Source organism: Sceloporus occidentalis, unplaced genomic scaffold, assembly GCF_023333645.1.
Source record: "Sceloporus occidentalis isolate IW3139 unplaced genomic scaffold, rSceOcc1.0.p SCAF_7, whole genome shotgun sequence".
Taxonomy (NCBI): domain Eukaryota; kingdom Metazoa; phylum Chordata; class Lepidosauria; order Squamata; family Phrynosomatidae; genus Sceloporus; species Sceloporus occidentalis.
In genome coordinates, this window is record NW_028316987.1 from 45,383,788 (window position 1) to 45,405,034 (window position 21,247).

The following is a 21,247-nucleotide window of genomic DNA, read 5'->3' on the forward strand; positions in this document are numbered from 1 at the left end:
TCAGACATTATTGTTAGCCTCAAGTAGCTATCTTATGCCAGTGAAATGCCTCCGCCTGGAATTTTCAGTATGGATATAAATCTGGGCAAAATGTTTCCATTTGAGAGAAACTCATTATCCTTGGCTTGCCTTTGGAAGTCCAAACGTCCCAGACATTCTAATTAGTAAGAGATTAGAATGGTTGAGGAATGAGTTCAAGTCTCTTATTTGACCAGGACTCTCACTAGGTGACCTGTGGCTGATCACTCTCTTTTAACCTAATTTAACTTACAGGATTGGTGTGAAGAGAAAAATAACATGGAGCCATGTAGTTTATTTTCCAGTGACTTTCTGGATCTTTTGTTGTGGAATAAATTCAAAATTTTCAAGAAGGTCCATTATATAATCTATATAATTGTTGGAAATCTGGTACAGTACTTTGAAAAAATTCAACATTTTACTCCTCATATGACTGGAAATTGGCACTTGTTGGAGAAATATATAGCTGGCCCCTTGTATTAGCAGGCTAGCCATCCAAGGACTGGAGAATCCACGAATGACCCCTCCCCATTGTCAATGGTGATGTGTTCACACAGCTGTGCATCCATTCACAATAATGAAACATGAGGTGCCACACTTTTTAATATCTGTGAGGAGATCCATAACAGAACCCCTGCCAATATGAAGGGCCGACTGTAATATCTATCATTACACCCAGGAAATCTATTTCTGCTTCTTTTGGCTGGCTGTAGATTCCCCCTTTAAAATGTACATCCACCAAAGGGAGATGATCCTCTGAGTAAAACTAAACAAAATCCTTCAAACCCAAGGCATTGATTCATCGATATCCCAACACACAAAAATCTATATCCACCAGTGTGCTGGGATGTCAATGAACTAATGGGTTTAAAGGATTTTGTTTATAAATACATTTTTACTCAGAGGAACATTTGCTCTTTGATATATACAAATGGTGCCTGTAGGTAGTAAAACAAGTGCTGCTTATTATATCCCTAGGTTCTGAATTTGGATATCAGCAATGATGGCAGAATGATGGCAATCTTGTTGGGATGTGTGTGGTTATGGGAAAGTTAGATCTGATGATGTACTGTTTCTATTACTTTCCATTTCAGGTTTGTTTGGCTACTCAGGCCGAGACAGTGGCCAGTAGGAGAAATATAATTAATACATTTGGTCAACAAATACTGAACTTGGTTAGATGGGGAAGTGTCTTGAGATTTGTTGGATACCTAATTAGGGATAGCAGGGAATCAATTGGTGTATTCAGTTATAAAAACTGCTTTGCAATATGATATTTTGGACCTTTCTTTACCTTTAACTCTAAAGGACATTAAGTGTTGCATCCAAAGAAAAATGTTTAAGGAATGGCAAAGACAATGAGAATTAGAAGCCAGAATTAGAGGCAATATTATGGTTTTGGAGCCTTGTTATGCCATTAAACCTTAGTAGCAGTAACAGTAACAGTAACAGCAGCAGCAGTAGTATTAAATGAAGGAAGTCACAAGAACATATTGGGGAAAAGGAAGATAATAAATGTAAGAAATAAATACACAGGCGTCTTATAAAGCATTGTATTGAACAGTAGTTGAAACTTGTTGGTGTATGTTCATAACAGCCTTTAAAATAACAGAAACAATTCTATGGTCAAGGGTATTTTTATTTACTATGTTTCAGGACTATACCAACATCAAGACTAGGACTGGTTGCTATTGACCAAATTTGATTATAAATTAAAGGAAATTGTGAGATGATAGGAGACAGACAATAAATATATCTTGCTATGATTTAACAAAATAGGAGGCACTGTTACCTGCCTGTTTTATTATATCATAGCGACAGTCGCATGCAGTCCCATCCACAAATTGGAATGTCTAATTGTGGACTCTGTCTTGAACCCTTATGTTCCTTCCTACATTAAAATGGGTGTTTGTGTCTAAATCCCATTTAGATTCTTTCCCATTCCTTTTGGTGGTTTTCTTTTTGTTCTACATTCTTAGCCTCTTGAACAATTTGCATACCAATTTTGATGATTAAACAAGGTTTCCCTGCTTCTATCAGCACTTATTCAAAGAGAAGGCAATCAGCAGGCAATTAACACAAAATTAAGGTTTCACTACCCACTTTGTTTTTTGACACTCCTGGTGAAAGATGGCTGGTTCTTATTTCTAAGACTCATCATCAATATGCAATAGTATGGCAGGGCAAAGCCCTACATCTGTTATGATTTGTGCAGAAAATTGTTGTGTAGGAAACACAGCATTCTGTTGTGAGTGCATAAGAGTCATGTTTGCGATTGGAAGGAATTAGTTTCATGCCAGTGGTTGTCCCCACAACCTAGGGAAAGACAGGTGTGTTGATCCCTATCAGCAACCCAATTCTAGAGGTTTTCAGCAAGAATTCTGCTGGGGCATCACCCCAGTGTAATTCTTGGTTGCACCAGTAATTGTTTTATTTTGAGGTTTGCATAAGGAAACAGCCAGACTTTTTGCATGCTAGTTCCTCATTCACCCTTAATGCATAGTGTGTGGGAACAGTTCTGCTCTTCCACCCCACGGTTGAAAGGGCCACCAGAATACCCTCTAAAAGGCTGGTAAATTACCAGCCATACCTTTAAGAGAGAACTCAGCTTTTATTTGTGCCATAAGAAATCATTTGCCTATTCAGGACCAGGACACTCTGAACTGCAAACAGGGACAGCTCACAACAATATATTATTGTTGGGAAAATCCACTAACTCTTCCATAGACTATGAAGATTGCAGATAAGCTCCGAAGGAACAGGGAAGTAAGAGGAAATGTTATGTTCAAATTATGTTATTGGCTTGCCTTGAGAAAGTATCCTGGCTTTCAGAGTGGTAAAATGAAGAAACGACATCTAAATTAGTTTCCTGGATGGTGGTGCCTCACACTAGCAATTACAGTTAAGTACTGTGGAGCTAGTTTTCCATGGTAAGTACTGTAAAAGAATTGCAGAAGTTATTGAAAACAAAATAGGGTTATGAGTGGAGGATGTAACCTGAACCCTTTGTAAAATTTCAGGAATGATAAGGCTGGTCTAGGGGTGCATCCCCAGTGCTCAGTTCTATCAGTTTCATACCAGTTCTATTGTCTTGGCTCCATCCTATGATTTGTAGTTTTGTGAGATTTGAATAGTTCTCAGATACAATGAATGTAATCATATTAAAGAAGCAACCAAGAAGTGTGAGCTCAGTTGTTTTAACTTCTTCAATCTTATTTAATATTTCTCCTTTTAGTGTTTGAATATATCTGTGCCTTGCTTATTCATGGTGGTACTAAAGGGGATGTTAGCAGTTTTATAGTGCATCAACAGTGCACAATTATAGTCCTTTAATTGTCTTGGCTCCACTCTATTGGAATCCTGGGATTTATAGTCTGGTGAGAGACTTTGAATTTTCTAGTGCCCTCCCTTGAATGACAGCATTAGAGAAGTAGACAAGTCTAGGTAACTTGAGTGCATCACTTGAGTATAATTTACAATTCAATTTGTTTTTTTAAAAAAAACTTTGCTCCATTGTTAGCTTGGGATGTAAAGTTTTACAAAAATCAGTTCTTAATTGTATATGAAAACAGATTAGTCAAATATTAGGGAATAATCATAATAGGAAATGTATATTAACTTCAACAACTTGCAGAACAGAACTAGGAATCCATTAGAATCTTATCCTTTAATAGCATAAGGAGGAAAACAAACATGAAAAGAAAGGAACAGATCCCTTTGAACATTCAAAGAGCAATGATAAATGACATGGTCTTTGCAAAACCTTCTGCTTTGTGGTGTATGTGAGTAAAACTGAAGCAGGCTTAATTCTGGTCACACTACGTAATTAAAGTTTCACTTGAACTTCCATGGCAATATCCTATGGAATCCAAGAATTTGCAGTTTAGAGAAGAGTATTTAGAATTTTTACTCAGAGAGGTCTAGTGCCTTTCCAAATTCCAAATCCCGGGATTGATAGGATGCATTCATGGCAATTAATATTTAAACATAGTCTTCTAATTATGCAATGTGACAGGATCCTTAATATGTGCATAACAAAGCAACATTCTCAAAGGAACCCTCCCCCTAATAAAAAAAACCCCTGTATTTGTTTTCATTTCAGTGATAAAATGTTCCCGGTCTATGGTTTTGGAGCCAGGATACCTCCGGACTATAAAGTAGGTGTACAGGTGAATCTTCCTTATTCTCTTGGTGTACATATATCATAGTGTGTAGGTTGCTGCTGCACAGACAACTCATGAATGAGAACAGGACATGTACGTCTGTGGGGGAGCTGGTGAGAAAGTAGCACAACTCAGCAGGAGAGACGGATGAGTGGCAGAAGCAATTTTCAAATCACCTAAGAAGCTGGAGTCTCTGAGGCTCTCTGCTCAATCGATATCACTTTATGCATAGTTATGAGCTCCAAACCAATGTCATGCCAATGAAAATAATTCGAAAGCCTTTGGCTCTTCACATAAAATTAACATATTACAGAGTACCCATGCCTTTCAATTTCCCCTCCTATTGTGACAAATTTTATTTTTAGAAAACATTATTTTTGAAGCATGGACACCCAGCCTAAATATCAAACAGACGGAATTAATATAATAGATGGGGGGAGGGAAATCCCTTTTTTAAATGAATGCTCTGAACATTTAATTAATGTTCTGAACTGAAGCAACTCTGCTTTGTGGATGGTGTAAAAAGAGTAGTTCGCTAAATTGGGGGGAGGGATATACATTGATAAAGAAAAAGGAGAGTGCAGTTATATTTGAATGTATTGACTGGACACTATATGATATGTGTGACTACTAGACTAGAAAGTAGGGTTGGCACAAGGGTCAAAATGGTAAGACATCTTCCAAGGACCCTTGTCCCATTGGGACCCCCTGAGGAGATCCCCATGAGCCTCCTGTTCCTCTCCACCATTGAAACCAACTTGTACATCCATTTCTCATTTTGGCTGAGACAGTAGTGGTAGTGAGTAATTGATGTCATTTTTTGTGGTGAGTACTGAGTAGTAAATTGTGTTTCCTGTTTGCTTCCCGGCTTTTTGTTATAACAAATAGGATGAAGATGAGCCACAATACCTGGCAAAAATGTTAGTTAGAAAGTAGGCTCATTAAGGCAGAGGTCTTGTTAGGGGTGTCTTGCAAAAGAGCCCACAAAATCCTTGCATTTTGTGCTATTGGAAAAGTTTCATGATATAGTTTGTGCTTTGAACTATGCTATTACTTGATACATACATTATTTACTGGACTGGGTTACTAACTCATCAGTAAACCATAGCCAATAAAAGTGTTTTAAGTTTAGACCAGAGCATGGGAAAATAACCTTGCATGTTAATTCATGTATATTAAAAAGCATTGTCATCTTCCCCTGCTATGCATTTTGTGTTATCAGGGGTTTGGAGAAAATGACTTGATGCTAAGATGCTTCCTTAGTCATTAGGTTGCTGTGGGAGTGTTAATGTATGTGTTTCCTCTCATTTTAGAGCTTTTACAGAAAGGTCTTGAACTACTGGTTGTGTCCCTGTTGTTTCTTCTGACACTTCCTCCAATGTGCCCCATTATTTCTTATAGTGGTGGGCTTCACAGGAGAAATGCACTGGAGGAAACAACAGGGCCTTGCAGAGCAATGTTGGGGGGGGGGGATTGGAGGGGAACCTCTTTGCAATTCATATGTAAGGTAAGAGGTAACACTGGCTTTACCCTCAACAGTTGCCATCTAAATTACCATCTTAATAGGGAGAAAATACAAGATAGGATTAATTACACTGTTTATAACACCCCCTCCAAACATAATGATGACATACAATGGCCAGTGAAACAGCCAGTTATGGGGGGAATGTGTTGTTTTTCTTGTGATAATTTGAAATAAATGAAAGATTAGACAAATATAATATCACATATAGTTCTGAAAAGGCTGGAAAAATGGTCTCCTGCATATTAAATTCTGATTATTTTTCTCTTAGTAGACATGTAGCTGGAAAGTTATATACATTCTCAGTACTATTAAATACTTAGTTGTAAGATCACATTTTGCCTAGGAGCATTTACTGAATGTTTAAGCCTGGTCAGTTTAAGTTAAGGTTACCACTTAGGCACCGGATCCTGGCTGTTCTTAGAAGCTAAGCAAGGTTGGCCCTGGTTAGTACTTGGATGGGAGAATACCAATGAAGGAGGTGCTGTCAGCAACATTTCAGAGGAAAGAAAACCATGGCTGTGTATTCCTTGCCTAAGAAAACCCTATGAGATTCTTGGGTTTGCCATAAGTTAATAGGTAACTTGAAGGGACATAAGTACACACACACACACACACACACACACACACAGTGAAATTAGCATTAGAAATTTGAATTACTGCATTCAAATAGGAATGCAGTAAACACAGTGATGTGTTTTGAGATTAATTTTGAGATCTCCTCTTGTCAGTAGAAGATAAATTCTAGTGACTCAGCTCTGGGCAAATACATTCTGCTGAGGCACAATACAAATTCCAACAGTGGAAACAAGGAAATACTCTGAAAGAAATATTTCTAGTGACTAAGCAGAGATATCCATCTCTCCATCTGCTACTAGAGAATAAACTGAATCACTTTTCTGAACTAAAATTTTATCTGGGGTGGGGGTTGTTTGGTTCACAGGTCTCTCATGATTTTGCAATCAACTTTAATGAAGACAACCCGGAATGTGCAGGTAACTATACTGTTGTGGCAAACAGGCTGGCTCATCAGATCTAGCACTCTGTTAATTCTTATATCTCCTTGAAATAATGTATAAAGCAGTGGTTCCCAAGCGTAATTCCTCAGATGTTGTTGGACTTCAACTTGCAGAAGCATCAGCCAGCATGGCCAATTGTGAAGAATTTTGGGAGATGTGATTCACCAACATCTGGGGACCCACGAATTGGGAACCACTTGTATAAGGCATGAGACAAACTGAAACAAAGCCAGGATGCTGGTAGGGCTTAATGGTGTGTGTCTGACTGGTTTGCAGGCATTTGGACTTCTTACCAGTTTGTGCAAAGACGCTTCATTTATGCAAGAATTCACCTGGTATATACAGCAGTCCACAGGGCTTCTAGAAATACATGCACACACAGCTTCCCCAGACTCCACCAGTCCAAATGCATCTGTTCCTTCCACAATTCCACAGAGTAAGGCCAGAGTAGCATACTACTCTCCTAGCTCTCAAGAGGATTATTACACCCAGAGTCACAAATTTTGGCACCTTCCTAATGAAAGATGAATGAATAGATGTTATGTGCTGTCATTATTTGAGTTGTAAATTTATAAAATTTAGTTTAGATTAGGTTAGATTATAATTTTATTTTCACCTACTCAGGAATCGATCCTTTTGAACTCAGACTAATTTCTGAGAAGTATAGTGGGCTCTTCCCTTACGCGAGGGATCTGCCCCCCCCCCCCCGCGTAAGGGGAATTCCGCGTATGCTCAAGCCCCATTGAGGATAATGGGGCTTGTGCATGCGGCGGCACGTGGCGTGCACACTGTTACATCTTCTGGCTGCGCTGAGGCTTTTTCCAGCGTGGGCCTCCAGCATATGCTGGAGTCTGCGTAAGGCACACCCGCGTATAACACAGGCGCACTGTAAGGTGTAGGATTATAAATCTTTGTTTCAGTGAGCTAGCTGGTACAGTAAAAAAGACCTCTATCTAAAAATCAAGTAACAGCCTGACTGACAACTGTTAAGCATGTACTCCGGTAGACAGGTGGTCCCAGGTTCAGTGCTTGACATCATCAGTCAAGGCTAGAAAGAACCCTGGAAAAACCACTGCCCATCACTGTATACTAGGGATGGGGATCTGTGGACCTCCAGATAATTTTAAATATTGAAATATTTTTCTAACTTTTTTTAATTCTCCTAATTTTGTAAACAGTACTCCTACTCTCAGTAGCCACTACTGGGATATGTGGGCCAATTATTTTGATTTAATGCAATTAAGATGCTTATGGAAATATTATTTTAATTGTCTTGAATGCCAGTTACACTGAGCACCCTGGAAAAGTTAGAGATCAACATTTCAAATGAGACATATAAGTCAACAGACTGTGAGCAAATCATTCCAAAAATTCAAGAAAATTTATTTTTCAGATGTCAGTATGGTTCTTTTAGAAAAGTATCTTTAGAAAATGGCATTTTTTGCTAACTTCTTTATGTCACTATAAAGAAATATTTGACTAAGAACACTAGGGGGGAATGCTACCAAGATATCACCATCTAATAATTAAAATCTAAAAGCCTCAATCTGTTGAGGTTTTCTGATGCCCAAATGATTACTGAAAGCCTCTACTGACTGTAAAAATGGAATGCATTTGCAAAGTGCGCTAATATCACACAGTGCGATTAATATCTGCAATATGCACAGTTAAATGCTGCTGGTGAGAAGGAAAGCAAGGCTCATGAATTATATATGGCATAACATCTAAAAGAGGTCAGGTCAGCAGGAGAGAGCTGCTTTGAACAAATTCTTCAGAGTCGCAGCTGTGCAGAATAAATTGGCAGGAAAGTGCTGTAGATCACTTGTGTGAGAGGGAAATTGCAGGAATCACTTTTAAAATGTAGTCAGAGAGAATTCTGGTCTTTACAACAATTCATTCAATGCGTCTACCCTAGTCGGGACTACAAGTCTCAGGGAGGGAGGCAGAATGCATCTTTCCAAGGCTGGTTTTTTATACCGCTTCATCCCTCCAAACATCCTAAAACTGCAAACCTTCTGGCCATAAAAAGGCAAACTGTCTTTCTTCAAATCATTCAACAATTCACCTTTAAAATAGCATCTCTTTGCTTGCATAGTTTAGCATCCCAGAATACCTTTTTGCAAATGCAGAAATGAACATTTAGTAATTTTGTTTTTGGTTTTGTTTTGTTTTGATTTGATTGCCTTTTTGTGGTTTTGTAATCTGTGCCCCCTGTTGCTCCAACGTAGAAAATAATCCCCAACTGGTCTTCTCACAGTTGCTTGCTCCAACTAATAAAATTAACCTGCCCAAGACTGTTTACTTGTTGCTTCCAAGCATGGATTCTAATCTAGTTCATCCCTCTGGAGCAACAAAGAATAAGCCTGCTCTGTATTCTGTGTGACAGCCCTTCAGACACTTGAAAACAGTGATAAAAGCATAGAAAAGAGCAGTAGCCAGTCTTCTCAGCATCTGTATGTGGAATAGACAGGCAGCATCTTTGCCCTTTTCTCGTTGCACACAGAAGTGTTTTGGACAAGACTGGGGCTCTTACTATGAATCATTGCTATTTTGTTTGATTGACTACCTTTAACACTGTTTGCTTCATATTCTTTCATTACCTAAGGGATCCAAGGAGTGGTTGAAGCATATCAGAATTGCCTCCCTAAGCTTCAGCTTTATGGGCCTACAAACATTGCTCCCATCATTCAGAAGGTGGCTAAATCAGCTTCAGAAGAAATCAACACTAAGGAGGCATCGGTGAGAAATGGACCAGACTGCAAACCAAACTAGGTCTCTTTGTAGGGGTGGGGGATGAGCTGCATTCTCGTGAACAATAACATACATTATCTATAAGGGTATTCTAACCTTCCCTACACACTCACTTTCTGGGTAATTAAAAATATAGAAAGATGAGTTTCCCTCCACCATTTCAATGTATACTTTGTGCATTTTAGTTGTGGCAATTCCCAGTGAGAGAGCAGGAAAAGGGTGAGATGCATAATGTATCTACAGATAAGTGGCTATGAAAGAATGTGATTATCTGCATGTAAGACAGAAATAGTGCTTCTTGATTATATCAGTATTCTTTCCATAGAATTAATATAATCACAGTACCAGGTTTCTATCTGTCTGTAGTTGTATTTAATTAATTAATTAATTAATCAATCAATTAATATCCCTAACTTTCTCCCAGCATAGGATCCAAGATGGCGTACAATATTTTAAAAGCACAATACATTATTAAAAACTGTTAATACAAACATTAAAATAGAAACTAAATTTTTATTTTAAAAAACATAAATTAAGAACAGTTAAAACATCATTAAAAACAAATTAAAAACTGTGCTAAAATATTTTAAAAGATAATACAATAAAAATGCTACACAAATGCCCCATTAAAAGCTTTATCTGCCACATATACTAAAACCCAAAAGCATTGTTAAATAAAAAGATCTTCACCTGCCAGTGGAAAAACAGCAAGGAGAGGGGCCAAGCAGACCTCCCAGGAACTTCCATAACTTGGGAGCGGCCACTGAGAGGGCTCTCTCTCATGTTCTCACCAGACATGCCTGGGATGGTGATCAGACCAAGAGAAACTCTTCCCTACAGATCTTACAGCACAGGCAGACTAATATAGGGAAATAGGTTTTTCAGATAGTTGAATCATGGCAGTTCCATCCACATTGATCTGGGATAAAAGAGATTATCACACCAGCTGTTTTCTCCGGATCTGGGTACGGGATGAGAATGGCCTGAGACCCTCTGTTATGGCATAGCTCTGAGCCCAGATCGGAGGCATCCTGTACCTGATCGGGATTTCTACCATGCTTATCAAAAAACGGTAGTTTACCATTCATTGCAGAGTGTGGGGGAAGTCCCGATTGGGTACGAGATGCCTCCAGTCTAGCCATGGAAATGTGTAATAACATCCGTTTATACACTGTCTCAACCCATGCCCAGATTGGGGGGGAAGCCGTGCGATAATTTCTTAAATCTTCTTGAAATCGCTCTCCATATCAAACCCTCTGGTTTCAGTGGCATTTAGTCATGACTGAATCTGGGTCATAATTCATCATTTCAGTCCCCTTTACAACGACTTGAATTAACAACTAGATTGGCCGTTTTACTATACGGAGCCAAGGATGCCACTTGTACCACCTTGTGCAAATTTAAAATTGCAATTCAGATTATATGCTGCCATCCTGAACCTCTGTTAGTTGGAAGAATCTTTTCCAAAGCAGAACCTTTTGAGCTCTTTTTCCTTCCTTTTCTTATCAAATACTTCCTTGCATTGCCCTCCAAATAAAAATTCTGCCCCACCATTAACTTTTCCTTCAGTCTCCAAATGTCTAGCATTGCAGTCTTAAAACTTCAGTTAAGCATTTAGAAATACAGTTTAGCCATGCAAAGGAAATAGGCAGGCAAAGTTATTAAGGGAGTCTGAGGACTTGGGGGTGAAGCAGATGGCCGGGAAGGAGTATCCAGACGCCGCTCCAGCTGCGATTGGGCCAGGACCACAGTGACTACATGGCCTGCTCCCACCGCTGCTGCAGGTCCCAAGCCATACCAGCCAGGAGTTGGTTTACTCTATCACTATTCCAAAAGTGACTTAGTCCTATTTCTCCTGTTCTAGGTTAGCTTAGTGTAGCACCCTTAGAGAGTTTTCCTATCACTAATGGTGAGCCTATAATAAAATGTTTGTTTTCTATTGCTATTGGTGTCAGTGCTCCTTAATCAGAATAGCTAGCTGCTGCATGTGCACACACACATGCACAATCTATTAAAAATATATTTGTTTAGTTAGGCATAAGTATTTGCTTGTGTTGTATTTCTCTCTCTCTCTCTCTCTCTCTCTCTCTCTCACACACACACACACACACACACACACACACACAGAGTTTTCCCTGTCACCCTCATTAATAGCACATCGACAAATCACTGGTGGGTGACAGGGTATAAACCTCTGAGCAGAAATGGAGCTTTGATTTTCCTTTTAAAACCTTTTAGCAATATTTCATCTTGCTGATTCTGACGGACGGTGTCATCACAGACATGGCTGACACTCGTGAAGCCATTGTTCATGCCTCCCACCTCCCCATGTCGGTCATCATCGTTGGAGTTGGAAACGCCGATTTCAGTGACATGCAGATGCTAGATGGGGATGACGGGATCCTGAGGTCTCCCAAGGGAGAGCCTGTGCTTCGTGACATTGTTCAGTTTGTGCCATTCAGAAACTTCAAACATGTAAGATCAATTTTCACTGTGTTCTCTTTGGGAAGTTACTAGTGTATTCCTATGTTCAGGAATTCTAACACTGGACTGTTTCATATTTTGCTTTCATGGCTAAGGGCTAAAGGTTTCATGTGTAAGATGCACCTCTGTATCTAAGGTACAAGGTTGGTTTGTTTTTTAAAAAGGCAAATTGCATTGCCTACAAGTGGCTGATAATTAGTAAGATTAGAACAGTGGTGGAAAGGAATTCAGTGCATTCCTTCCCTGCTGTGGTCATGAGGATAAAATCCACAAGAAACTTCTTCAATATGCTTCTCAAGATGTGCTTCTGCCAGTGTGTATACTCTTAAAATCTTCTTCAGCACTTATTTAAAATCAAAAGGTCAGAAATTTCTGGATCAGGAGATTTCAATCCATTCACTTGTTCAGAATGAAGTCCTAAGAGTATACAGTGGGCCCTTAGTATCCTCTGGGGTTTGGTTCCAGGACTCCCCATGGATACCAACATGCATGGATGCTCAAGTCCCATTATATAAGTGGCATAGTAAAAGTGTAGTCATTTATCCTGAAGTGGGAAGTGTTTGATAAAGGAAGCAAACACTTGGCCTTGACAGTCATAAAAATAGAGGACCATTGAACTGTTTGGAGGGTAACAAAGTAATTCCAATATAGGTTTATTTTTAGTTTGTGCCTAGGTTTTTCGGGCTGTGTGTCTGTGTTCTGGAAGAGTTTATTCCTGATGTTTTACCAGCATCTGTGGGTGGCATCTTGAGAGAAGATGCTAGCAAAACGTCAGGAATAAACTCTTCCAGAACACAGCCACACAGTCCAAAAACTCACAAAAAACCCTGCAAAACTGTGGATGCCATCTGAGAAAGCCTCTGACTTCATATTAATCCCAATATGTTTAATTAATAATACAGTGGACTCTTGTTATACACTGGGGTTTGGTTCCAAGATCCCCTGTGTAAAACAAAATCTGTGTATGCTCAAGTCCCATTAAATATAATGACATAGCAAAATGGTGTCTCTTATAAAAATGGAAAACCAAGGTTTGATATTTAAAATTTATACTTTTTTTGAACATTTTCAAACCATGTATGCTTGAATCTGTGTATAAAAAAATCTGTTTATAAGAAGGGCCAGCTGCATTTTTTTTCTACAACCAGCATGTATTTTGCACAAGCTTTTTTCTCCCACTGAATATTTAAGTAAGTGTAAAAAAAGTTTTTGAAAAATGCATTTTAAAAATCTTGTAATCTTGACCAACATATTTTTTTTTAAAAAAAAAAATGTGTGTTTACATGTGAGAATAAAATAAGCAAAGATGTATATCCCTGGTCCTGTGATATGCCTCTTCAAAGAAAACACATACACACTAAATTCTACAGCTCTTTAAACTCTAATCTCCAGCTGCCACAGTTTTGGCATTGACCAACTTTCATCCCAGCAAGAAAATCACTTACCACTTTTCATCTGCATGAAGAATTTACATATTAAAGATTTCCAGATTTCTAGGTGATACTGTTAATCACATTTAACCAAAAGTAAATTCAGTAGGATTATTTAAAACAGAAGTGTGTGTATGCATTTTACCAATAAACTAAGGGAAAAACAAACCTAATGTTCATTGTGTGAAGTTGACTCATTTATATTGAATTTTCCACATTTAGATTTGAATACTGTAGTCATTAAAAATGAATTGTGCGCACAATCCTATACACACTTACATAAGTTATTTTCATTTGAGTGAAGTGTACTTTTGGGTAGGCATGCACAGGCTTGAAGTGTAATGCAGACTCCAGAAATGGTGCAGAAAATAATTATAGTGCACTGAATATATTTTTATTCCATGCTCTGTGACTTTCTGTGTGTTTGTATGTTTCTTATCAGAACTTTACTTATTATTAGCAGGATTTCCAGAGTTCACACAATAATCCAGAACCTATAAATGATATAGGCATGAAATGGCCCTTGTTTAGTGGCACTAAAGAACTTTGTAAAACAAAACCATAACAAAGGTTTTTTTACATTAAGAAACTAATGGTTGTAGGCTGCTCACCTGTGAGTTTTCCTTAGAATAATTATCTCACAGTGTTCATGTATGCTCCACAACTGAAGGATGTTATAGTTGATGCTGATTATGCAAAAGGTACAACATGCATTGTAATATCATAAGTTTTCCTCCATTTGCAAACTGTCCTAAATAACAAGAATAAGGATAGGAAGTCTCACAACAAGATGCCATAATGTCAAAAAAGAAAAGAGAGGAAGAGAGTTATGTAAAACATGTAATTTTTCTCTTTAAAAATTTCACATGCAAGGGTCAGGGACATTCTTCTGCTACACGGGCAAATTCAATTTCAGATAAGTTCTTTGGAGGCTGCATTTCAGTGACAGATGGGGCCAAAAACAGAAAGGTGAGATCAAAAACCCCAGCATACTTTGGCTGAAAGCTCTTGCAGCCAGCAGGTAAGCCATAGAAAAAGTATTCCCCATTTTTGGAATAAGAAAATCTTGTAGAAAAACTAAGGAACATCCAATGATCATGACATGTGGGATGAGGTGGGACCTTCTGGCTTCCCCAAGCCAGTTTTGGCTCTAGGGCATGAGGTTTCCTACCCTACTCTCATATTTTCTGTATTAAGAACATCTAAGCATTGCACAGAGGCTCATATATGATTTTAAGTATAATGTTTGAAAATACCTTAGGAGAAGATGATTCCATGCCACGTGTGATGCAGAGCAGGTGTACCCAGATTTATAACAGTCAGGCTATCCTGACTCCTGGAAAGGACAATATTTTTATACATAATGTTTGCCATAATCACAAATAATGGCCTGAATCCTGTTGGTTAGTTCCAACTAGAGTAAGCCTATTCAACTATAATTGTTAAATGGAGATTAAACACTTGTGTAATTTCCACTGACACAATGATTCTGTGGTAATTAGGAATACTAATAGGATTCAGGCCAGAATGTAAGGTAAAAAACTCTTTTCACTATCATGGAATTTACATGAAAACTGAGTTTATTTTTAGACAGAGTGAAGAAGAATGCCAATATAGTTTTAAGCTAAACGGTAATCAATTTGGTTTCCTACCATGATAATATAATGTTAATGGCTAAAAAATTGGATGATGTACAAAAGTTGTGACAGAAAAATAAACAGAAAAAACAGCTGAGACATTTTTAAAGCATAAATATTCAGCTTTCTGTTATCGTGCAGAATTCTGAAACAAGTAAACCTAAATGAGCATATTGATAGTACAGTAACAGTACATTTCTGATTGTCTCTACCCAAAGTAAATCCCTTGAGTTCAATGGAAGTGAGTACTGAGTTCAGCTTGAACAGAGTACATTTCAAAAAAGTTAATGAAATGCAAGTAATAAAATAATAAAGATAAGACTACAGAATGTATCTGATGACTCTCCAGTAAGTACTTGATTCACAAATATAGCAGAGAAAAGTCAAATGGAGTGAATTTAGTTTTAGAAATGTATAATTATGAAGAAATCATAGGATTCACAGCTACAAGAGAAACTCTGGAGAGCTGAAGTGTATAAAAATGTGGTGAAAATCAATAAATATTCAGAGCACACAAAGACCTGTGTAGATTTGTAAAGGCTTTTCATGAATAGTGAATAATGGAAATGACATTGGAAATTTCTTTGTCTCTGGACAGCTGACGTGCTAGATATGACTGTGAATTTAAGTTATACTATTGTAATGTGAATGACAAAATGAATGACAAAGCGCCACTTGTTTCATAGGTTGTGATGGTATTCAGAGCATGCTAGTTATTCATAGTGGTATAATAAAGTGGACAGGCTCAACAGAGCTAGTTGCAGTATTTAGCATACCTACAGATGCTTGGCTAGACTGAAGTGGAGAATCCAACGTAAGCTGACAGCACAATATTTTTGTGATGATCTTTACATTGTTCATTATGAAATAATTGGCATCTGATGCCCCGATGTGAGTTAACAAATGTTATTTTCTACCATTTCCTGCAGGCATCCCCAGCTGCGTTAGCAAAAAGTGTTTTGGCTGAAGTTCCAAACCAAGTGGTGGACTATTACAATGGGAAAGCGATTAAACCAAAATGTATGACAGAGTATGAGTCTTCCAGGACACTAGCTCCTTAAACTTCCCTGGACACTTTTAAAGAGTTCAGAAATGCTATTACTTACAACTACAGTACTTAAATGAAAATAGCACGTTTTGGTGATTTTTAACTCAATTTTTTTTGCATGTGTAGCCTAAAGGCTTGCAGGTAAAGGTTAAGCAATTGTACTGTTGAAGACTTTTTATGAGAAAAACAAAATTATAACTCTTTACATTACAGCATGTCGCCTTGAAATGAAAAGTTATCTGTATCTGTTTTTTATACAGGTTTGTTGAAATTTTGCTAAATTTCTTATAATCTTTACACTGTAAAGCATTTTGAAACATTTATTGGAAGTTGATAGTCAAAATGTCTTTGGGTTTATCTGCTATGAAATGAAAAGATTTTTCAAAATGGCAGATGCATGGACTGTATTTTGCATGTTCCAAAATAAAAACAACAGTTTTGCAGTTGTTGTGTTTATTTCTTGCCACAAAAGTTCCTGCTTGAAAGTTCCATCTACAGTTCCATTCTTCAAATAATAAGTTAAACGTACGCCCACACAAAATCAAACCATCTTATGACATTACACGCCCAGAGCATGAATCTATGATGTATACCTAACAAGCATGAAATCAGTTTTTAAGAGATGTGCTTTAAAAGATTGTTTGGGAACTCTGTGGAGTGTATGTAATATCTGTTGCAATATCTAATGTGTAGGTATTGGCCAGTACAACTACATGCCATTTTATACTGAAATTGGTAGTGGTCATATTTTGGTCATGCCATTTTTCTGACAGTGACAAAACGTTTTTGTTCCTTTAATTTTGTTCTCTGTTAAAGTTTTTATAGAAACCATGGAAGTATCGTGCATGGCTTTATTTGACACAGCAGGTCACAGTCACACAGGCTGCTTACATCCTTCAAGCCTTTTGGTTCTGATGCATCAAAATGAGAAAGCAAGGTGCACCATATAGTAGAAAGCTTACAAAACGGGCAAAACCAACAGGTGCAAAGAAAAAAACTTCTTCAGAAGCTGGTTTTGCAATAGCTGGTCCAATAATTCCCAATTGTGTGATCTTTTCTTTGTTTCATAGCTCTTCTTCCTTCACAGAGTAAATTCACCATGCTTTTTGATTGGCAGCACTAGGAAGTATCCATCTGGAAGGACTCTGAAGGGGATTTTCCTCCTATTTGACTGGTTTGACTTGTACTCAAACTTTCTCCCTGAACTGGGATAAAAATTAGCTAACTTACTTCTCTACACTAACTTTGTCTACACCACAGAAGTCCTCCAATGTGCAGATATATATCAGTTCGCACCAGTAGTGTGCTCCAGGCAGAGATCTATTGCACAGTCAATTTTGTTATGATTTTCAGTACATTGGGCCCTTCCCTTATACTGCGGATCTGTTCTGGACCGCCATGTATAAGGGAAATATCATGTATGCATGTGATGTGGTGCAGCACAGCGTGCGCATCATAGCCTCTTCCAGTGCAAGCTGAAAACCGTGTATGATGCGGGCACACTGTAGGTGAAAAGTTGGAGGAATTATTTAATGCAAGAAAAATCTCATAATTAAATTGTAATGTTTTATACAAAGGTTTTAAAGCATACATTTCCTGTTTCAGAGAATGTAATTGACTTTTATAATAATAGTCATTTTACTGTCATTATTTCAATGTGATATACAACAGAGATATACAAAAATAGATTTTAACTGAGCAGCAAACCAAATACGATATAATACGCATCACTTAAACCTGGTGGGATGAGTCGCATGACTGGAATGCACTAATAGAAGGGTATAATCTTTTAAAGAGAAATAGGCCAAACAGGAGAGGAGGAGGAGCATTATATGTCAGGAATATTTATACCAGTGAAAAGAGCCAGAACTTAAATCCTGGAAGCCAAGTGGACAGCATCTGGATAAAAATTAAAGGCGAAAGAAACAAAAGGTAATGGTTTCCCCTTTGACAAGGTTGTCAAGTTGAGAAACAAGAGCAATGTTATTGTGGGAATCTACTACTATAGATCCCCAAGTCCATCTGAGAAATTGGATGATGCCTTTCTAGAACAGATGACCACACACTCAGAAAGGAGACATGTAGTAGTGATAGATGACTTCAACTATCCTGGTATTTTCTGGAAGTCAAACTCAACCAAGAGTTTAAGGTCCAGCAAATTCCTCAGTTGCTTGGCAGACAATTTTATTGTTCAAAAGGTGGAAGAGACAAAAATAAGGGGATCAACTATTTTAGATCTGATCCTAATCAACAGGGATGACCTGGTTAATGGGGTAGAAGTGGCAGGATCCTTAGGTGGAAGTGATCATGTTCCCCTGGAGTTTGTCATACGGGGGAAAGGAAAAACCAGGCATAGTTAGACACACATTCTAGACTTTAGGAAAGCTGATTTCAGTAAACTTAGGGAAATACTGGGGGTGATCCTGTGGTCAAAAATAGAGAAGGGTGTTCAGGACAGATGGGAGTTTTTCAAAGGGGAGATACTGAAGGCACGATTTCAAACAATTCCAGTGAGGAGGAAAATGGGAAGTGTCTCAAAACAAGGATAGATGACTAAAGAATTTTCAAGTGAGCTACGTTTTAAATGGGACATATATAAGGAAAGGCAAAAAGGGGAAATCACCAAAGAGGAATTCAGACAAATAGCAAGTGAAGGGGGAAAGTCAAGAAATTTAAAGGACATAATGAGCTCAGGCTTATAGAGAGGTTAAGAACAACAAAAAGGGGTTTTTTTTTGGGAGGGGGGTATGTCGTAGCAAAAGGAAGAACGAAATAGGGCCATGCATGGAGAAGATGACAAAATGCTAACAGGCAGCAGAGAAAAGGCAGAACTTATTAACACCTACTTTGCCTCAGTCTTTTCACAAAAGGAAAAGGGTACTCAACCTGAGGAAAATGGAGAAGATGATGCATTAGGGGAAATGCAGCACAGAATAAGTAAAGAGGTAGTGTGCGGTGCCTTACTAGTTAAGATGCCAATTCTGATGGTAAGAAGATCGGAAGATTGGTAGCTGGAGACCTGGAGTAAGCTCCTCTCAGTAGTCCCAGCTTCTGCCAACCTAGCAGTTCGAAAGCATGCAAATGCAAGTAGATAAATAGGTACCACTTCAGTGGGAAGGTAACAGTATTCAGCTGGATACATGACCACCAGATTTGCCTTTGGACAACATTGGCTTGTTATTCTGGCAAACAAGCTAGTAAAATGTGGCCTAGGCAACTGTCAAGTGGATTTGTAATTGGTTGACTGGCTGAACTCAAAGGGTGCTCAACAATGGCTCCTTTTCATCCTGGAGAGAAGTGACCAGTTGGGTGCCACAGGGTTCTGTCCTGGGCCCAAAGCTATTCAACATCTTTATCATTGACTTATCGTTGACAGTGAATGAATAGCAGGCATGCTTATCAAATTTTCAGATGACACCAAATTAGGAGGAGTAGCTAATACCGCAGATGACAGATTCAAAATTAAAAATCTTAATAGATCGGAAAGCTGGGCCAAAACTAACCAAATAAATTTCAATACAGAGAAATGTAAGGTACTACACTTAGAGTGAAAAAATGAAATGTACAGATATAGGATGGGGGACACCTGGCTTGACAACAGTACATGTGAAAGGGATCTAGGAGTCCAAGTAGACCACAAGTTGAATATGAGTCAACAGTGTGGTGTAGCAGCTAATAAAGCCAATATGATTCTAGGCTGCATCAATAGAAATATAGTGTTTAGATGGAGGGAAGTAATAGTACCACTGTATTCTCCTTTGGACAAGCCTCACCTGAAATACTGCGTCCAATTCTGGGCACCATAGTTCAAAAATTCTGGGCACCATAGTTCACAAGCTGGAGCTTATCCAGAGGAGGATGGCCAAAATGGTGAAAGATCTGGCAACCATGCCCTATGAAGAGTAACTTAGGGAGCTGGGTCTGTTTAGCCTGGAGAAGATAAAGTTAAGAGGTGGTATGTTTATGGATCTGAAGGGATGTCAAATTGAGGCTGGAGCAAGTTTGTTTTCTGCTGCTCCAGAGAATATTACACAGAGCAATGGATTCAAAGTACAGGAAAAAAGATTCCACTAAACATTAGGGGAAACTTCCTGACAGTAAGAGCTGTTTAAGAATAGAACACACTCACTTCTTTGGAGGTTTTTAAACAGAGGCTGATGGCCATCTGTCAAGGATGATTTGATTGTGAGTTCCTGCATAGCAGGAGGTTGGATTGGATGGCCTTTAAGGTCTCTTCCAACTCCATGATTCTTATAAAACATAACTGAAGATATATAAAATTATTAGATTAAAGAAAACAGCAATAAAACAGAATGCACAGGTTACAATTCTATGCCCACTTTCCCAGGAGTAAATTCTACTGAAATTAATATGACTTATTTCAGAGTAAATAGGTATATAAGGCTTCAGTGCTGTGCATACTTACATGGGAATATGTTCCATTGAACTAGGTGAGCGTTTTTTCTGACTTGCAAATTTTCTTGGAAGGTAATGACAAATAATCTGTCCTACCAATTACAATAAGACTTAGGAATCCCCTTTCTCTAAACTAACAGTCACCGTAGATTTGCATATCTAACATTATTACTATTTTGTTGTTTAAATAAAGTGTAAGGGTCTGGGTGGGGGGTGTTTTTTAGTTAAACAGAGCAGGAAAAATATCTTAATAAAATAATAAAATTAATAAAAAATTTATTTCTATCCCGCTTTTTGCCGGGCAATCAAAGCGGCGTACAACAGGTTAAAATACATCCATATATACATAATACCACCTTAAAACAAGATTAAACAATGTAAGATTAAAAACTACACATTAAAACCGACTAAGCTAAATAAAAATCCCCATGGGCAGAGTTTACTGAATGGGAGATCTTATTTGTGGCCTAGTAAAGCATCTTGGTAAAGCATCTCAGTGTTTATCAAATCAAGCCATGCAGTAACAGGATTTCCCTACAAGCCTAAGGAGTTTATCAGACAAGGGAAATTGGAAGTATAATCCAATGGCAATCCGAATACAAGCACAGGGTGTCATGTTATTGCATGATAGACAACCACATGCAATTTCGGGCAATGGGAAGTCAGTCCAAATGCAATCAGGGAGTTTCATGTTATTGCGTGAGAGGTGATCACACATGATTTCGGGCAATGGCAAGCTATTTTCAAGCAATGGGAAAT

At 38.2% G+C, this 21,247-nt stretch overlaps 1 protein-coding gene across 3 annotated transcripts in view; it reads left to right on the top strand.

Moving 5' to 3' along the window:
- Window positions 1-16,451, top strand: part of LOC149309669 (copine-4) — a 216,566-nt gene extending 200,115 nt beyond the window's left edge. For 2 of the 3 annotated variants that reach the window (XM_089532811.1, XM_089532812.1), the window contains exons 12-16: window positions 4,121-4,187; window positions 6,647-6,698; window positions 9,328-9,461; window positions 11,712-11,948; window positions 15,954-16,451. In XM_089532811.1, coding sequence (XP_089388937.1) covers window positions 4,121-4,187; window positions 6,647-6,698; window positions 9,328-9,461; window positions 11,712-11,948; window positions 15,954-16,085 — 622 coding nt within the window. In that variant the 3' untranslated portion in view covers window positions 16,086-16,451. The remainder of the gene's footprint in view (window positions 1-4,120; window positions 4,188-6,646; window positions 6,699-9,327; window positions 9,462-11,711; window positions 11,949-15,953) is intronic. The other variant, XM_089532813.1, reaches the window with a different exon arrangement.
- The last annotated feature ends 4,796 nt before the right edge of the window (window positions 16,452-21,247 follow it).